Below are 4,608 nucleotides of genomic sequence, written 5' to 3'. Positions count from 1 at the left end.
ATAGGCCGATCGATATAGAGCGCAAATGAATGAAAATAATTACTTTTGCATCATTTTTCTCATGTCGCCCCAAAGCGCCGGATCCATATTCGGAGAGTCGTGGACGAGAACCGAGGAGGTCTGAACTTTAATTACCATAAGAATCCAAGTGGACGAGAATCCCGACGGGACCTTCATACTCGCTCAGGCATTCAAAAAAGATGACCTTCTCTTCTTTGGTCGAGCGTAGCCGGCACGACCTTGAAACCGTTCCGGATGCAGGTCATCGTGGTCTTTCAAACTTTGTCGGTCCTGCCGTGCTTCCTTTGTATCATTTGACTTCCCATACACGCCCAAGAAGCTTAGGATGTTCACGCAAATATTCTTCGTAACGTGCATCACGTCGATTGCAGAGCGGACTTCTAGGACTTTCCAATATTCTAGCTCCCGTAATATAGATTTCTTCTTCCACATGGCTACGTGCCCGTCAGCTCCCTTCGGAACCGATTGTCCGCCAGGACCCTTTCCAAAGATGACTTTCAAACCCTTGACCATATCAAATACCTCAGCACCGAGCAGTGTTCCGCAGGCTTCGGCCGGTGATCTGCCTTGCCGTTGTAATGCTTGCCTTTCTTTCTTATCGGATGACCTTTCGGAAGAAATCGACGATGCCCAAGGTACACGTTCTTCTTACAATTTGGCAAATGTACACTTTCAGTCTCATGTAAGCAGTGCGTGCATGCATTGTATCCCTTATTTGACAGTCCCGAAAGGTTACTAAGAGCAGGCCAATCGTTGATGGTTACGAAAAGCAACGCTCGTAGGTCAAATTCCTCTTCTTTGTGCTCATCCCACACACGGACACCGAGTCTGCCCCACAGCTGTAAAAGCTCATCAACTAATGGCCTTAGGTACACATCGATGTCGTTGCCGGGTTGCTTCGGACCTTGGATGAGCACCGGCATCATAATGAACTTCCGCTTCATGCACAACCAAGGAGGAAGGTTGTAGATGCATAGAGTCACGGGCCGGGTGCTATGGCTGGAGCTCGCTCGCCAAAAGGATTCATGCCATCCGTACTTAGACCAAATCTTATGTTCCTTGTGTCAGCTGCAAAATCTTTGAACTCTCTCGTCGATCTTTCTCCATTGCGTTCCATCTCGCGGGGTGTCTCAACTCCCCGTCCGACTTACGGTCCTCTTTGTGCCATCGCAACAACTTGGCATGCTCTTTGTTCCCGAACGGACGTTTCAACCGTGGTATTATAGGAGCATACCACATCACCTTGGCGGGAACCCTCTTCCCGGGTTTCGGCCCTCAACATCGTCACCAGTGGTCATCGCCTCGATCTTATAACGCAATGCAGTGCATACCGGGCATTCATTCAAATTCTCGTATTCACCGCGGTAGAGGATGCGATCGTTGATGCATGCATGTACCTTCGTAACCTCTAAACCTAGAGGGCAGTACAACCTTCTTTGCTTCGTACGTAGTGGCGGGCAACTCGTTATTCTTTGGAAACATATTCTTCAACATTTTCAGCAAGTTTTCAAATGCCGAGTCAGCCTACACCTGCCCGTGCCTTCCATCTCAGCAAATCCAGTAGTGCAGCCCAGCTTTTTCGGACCATCATCGCATCCGGGGTACAGCGCCTTCCCGTGATCCTCTAACATGCGATCCAAATTCTCCCTCTCTTTTTCAGTTTCGCAGCGTCTCCGTGCATCAGCAATGGTCCGACCAAGATCATCAACGGGATCATCACGTGCCTCTTCTTCACCTTCCCCTTCACCTTCCCCTTCACCTTCAGCATCCTCCATGAAAGTATCACCGAAATGAGCAAGATAGCTTTCATCATTGAAATCATCCCCTTCTTCATCTTCTTCCATTATAACCCCTCTTTCTCCATGCTTGGTCCAACAATTATAGCTTGGCATGAAACCGTGCCGAAGCAGGTGCATGTGAACATCTCTTGAGGAAGAGTAACCATTCCGATTCTTACATTTAACACATGGACAGATAACAAAACCCCCTGCTTGTTCGCATTGGCCACTACGAGGAAATCTTTCAAACCCGCACCGAACTCGCCGGAGAGTCGGTTACCGTACATCCATTGTCGATTCATCCGCATTATTATAATATAAAATATATAATTAACCATCATGCATTTGTTAAACTAACTAGCTACAAACAATATAAATTAAACAATGAACTACACACACATGCACATTTTATCAACGACACATCAAAGGTTCAAGTTGCTAACCGCGATCGAGGAGGAAACAATAAATGAGAAAGCTCAAGTGTGGCTCCAACACTTCATATCATGTTTGTTTCATGCTCTTGGGGCATTTCATCAAACACCTTATGTGCATAAGAGGAACCAAAAGCAAACCTAACACCCACTTGTGAAGCTTGTGAAGAGAATGGCACCAAATGGCTAAGTGTTGGCTGCCGGGTGGGTATATATAGGGAGGGGCTTTAGTCCCGGTTGGCCCGGCCAACCGCGACTAAAGGCCTTCGAGCACCTTTAGTCGCGGCTGGCCCGGCCAACCGCGACTAAAGCCCCCCACGTGCACCGGCCGGCCACCGAGCGCCCGGGCCCAGCTTTGGTCGCGGTTCGCCTCCCGAACCGCGACTAAAGGTACCATTAGTCGCGGTTCCTGCAGCATCGCGACTTATGGGGCTCACCCGAAGCCTGTTTTTCCACCAGTGGGTGTAGAGTCTAGGGTACACATTGACATGATTGATATCCCTAATGGCGACGACCACGGTGCTGGAGTTAAGTTACATTCTGCATTAACATAATACCACTATAACAGAAATCTTGACTGCTTTTGTAACTTTGTATTGCACCACTTTGGCCAACACACCCTCCCCCCAATGATTCTTCTTATGTTGTATGTGCACCTAGCCTAACTATAGTTTCTGTAGTCTTCATACACGTATGCACTTATACATTTTTGCGTGTATTTGTTCTAGCATCAGTAGTAGCATGACTATACTAAGGATCGAACGGGTAATGGTGGTCTCACAAATCCATCTGGATATCCGTGAGAGCTGCAGCAGAGGCTTCGTGGCCAGCTTCGAAGTAGCACGACACTGGGTCGTCCACGCTGGCAGAGGGCGGGCCCACGAGACCCGACTGGGCCTGTGGGTTCGTTTGGTACTGGTAGTCCTCGATGGGCCCCCATAGGCCCAGCTCTCGCTCCAGGTCCTCCAACCACCACTCCTGTCCGTCGTCGGTCGTTGCGGCGCTCGCCTCTGTTCCATTGCCGGGGCATGGCGCCGCATTGATACATGGTGCCTGTTCTGTTTCCGTGCACGCGCCGGTGCCGTCCATGATGCTCCAGAGCTCCGGCACGATGTCGATCTCCGGCAGATCGAGCAGCACGTCGTGGTCCACCACGCACGGCGGGGACGCGGACGAGCAGGGCGAGGTCGGCGCTGAAACGGACGGGCAGTGCGTCTCGGGGACGGTGTCCAGCAGCATGTCGAAGTCGAAGCCGAGGTCGACCACTGGGATCTCGATCCTGTCGACCTCTGGTTCTTCCTTGTTCGTGTTGCTCTTCACGCGGGAGTCGCCGGTAGAGGAGTGGGTCATCGCCGTGGTGGTGGAGGAGGACGGCGACGCTGAAGGCACCGGCGCGTCGACGCGGGTATTCTTATTCTTCTTGCTCTTGGACCCGCCCGTCTTCTTCTGCTCGCCGGCGCTGGCCGCCACCCGCTTCTTGAGGTGCGTGTTCCAGACGTTCTTGATCTCGTTGTCCGTCCTCCCCGGCAGGTTCGCCGCGATCTTTGACCACCTAGACGTACACAATTTCGAGTTCAGTTGATTGTTAGTCCAGTTGAATAGAACGGCAGCTAATCCAGCTTGATGCAGGGTGTGCAAGCAATCGACGTACTTGTTGCCGAGCTTGTTGTGCAGCTTGATGAGAGTCTCCTCCTCCTCGGCCGTGAAGTTGCCGCGCTTCAGGTCGGGCCGTAGGTAGTTGATCCACCGGAGCCGGCAGCTCTTCCCGCACCGGAGCAAACCTATCAAAAACATGTTAACATCCTAGACCAGATTGTCATGAACATGTACAACTCTGTTTCATCGACCAGCGGCGGCCAGGCCATTGCGTACCTGCTTGCTTGGGCAGGGCTCGCCAGTTGGGGTGGCCGTACTTGTGAATGTAGGCGATGAGGCGCATGTCCTCCTCCGGCGTCCATGAGCCCTTGTTGAGCCCCACCTTGGCGCAGCACGGTGCCCGGCCTTTCCCCATCGAAGCAACCTCCCGGCGTCGATCTTCTCCAAAGCCTCCGGCCTCTGGACTCTGTCTGTGTTGTTGCTGTTGCGGTAGTGCCCTTGCTCTCTTGTACCGGACGTGTGCAAGCTGCAACCTGGACACCTCCAGGACATGGCGTATATATAGTAGGCGAGCACGGTGAAAGATTGAGGCTGGTAGGGACTCGCGTCCATCGTCTCCCTTGACACCGACGCGGGCGACGCCGACCGGCTGACACCGAAGCAGCGGCCACCCGCGGTATGTTTGTGTGTCGCCCTACGTCCCCACCGTGCGGACTCCGCTCACCTACCTTGTCACGGATCACGACACTACGTACTAAACCTGACTCCTGAATGAGAACCGG

The 4,608-nt window shown here is 52.4% G+C and overlaps 1 protein-coding gene across 1 annotated transcript; it reads right to left on the bottom strand.

The window, feature by feature from the left end:
* Positions 1-2,834: 2,834 nt before the first annotated feature.
* On the bottom strand, positions 2,835-4,241 carry LOC124677963 (myb-related protein Zm1-like). The gene is made up of 3 exons (XM_047213896.1): positions 4,103-4,241; positions 3,882-4,011; positions 2,835-3,782 (listed from the first exon to the last, which is right to left on the bottom strand). Exons 1-3 carry the CDS (start codon positions 4,239-4,241, stop codon positions 3,008-3,010), a joined length of 1,044 nt encoding a protein of 347 aa, XP_047069852.1. The 3' UTR covers positions 2,835-3,007.
* Between the last annotated feature and the right edge of the window lie 367 nt (positions 4,242-4,608).

This window comes from Lolium rigidum, chromosome 7 (genome assembly GCF_022539505.1).
Source record: "Lolium rigidum isolate FL_2022 chromosome 7, APGP_CSIRO_Lrig_0.1, whole genome shotgun sequence".
NCBI lineage: Eukaryota > Viridiplantae > Streptophyta > Magnoliopsida > Poales > Poaceae > Lolium > Lolium rigidum.
The sequence above is the reverse complement of the archived record's forward strand: the minus strand, read 5'-3'. Positions and strand labels throughout refer to the sequence as shown.

Coding starts and splice junctions, on each gene's coding strand:
- LOC124677963 (XM_047213896.1), bottom strand. CDS start 4,241: ATGGGGAAAGGCCGGGCACCGTGCTGCGCCAAGGTGGGGCTCAACAAG. Junction 4,012..4,102: donor AGCCCTGCCCAAGCAAGCAG/GTACGCAATGGC, acceptor TGTTTTTGATAG/GTTTGCTCCGGTGCGGGAAG. Junction 3,783..3,881: donor CACAACAAGCTCGGCAACAA/GTACGTCGATTG, acceptor GTGTACGTCTAG/GTGGTCAAAGATCGCGGCGA.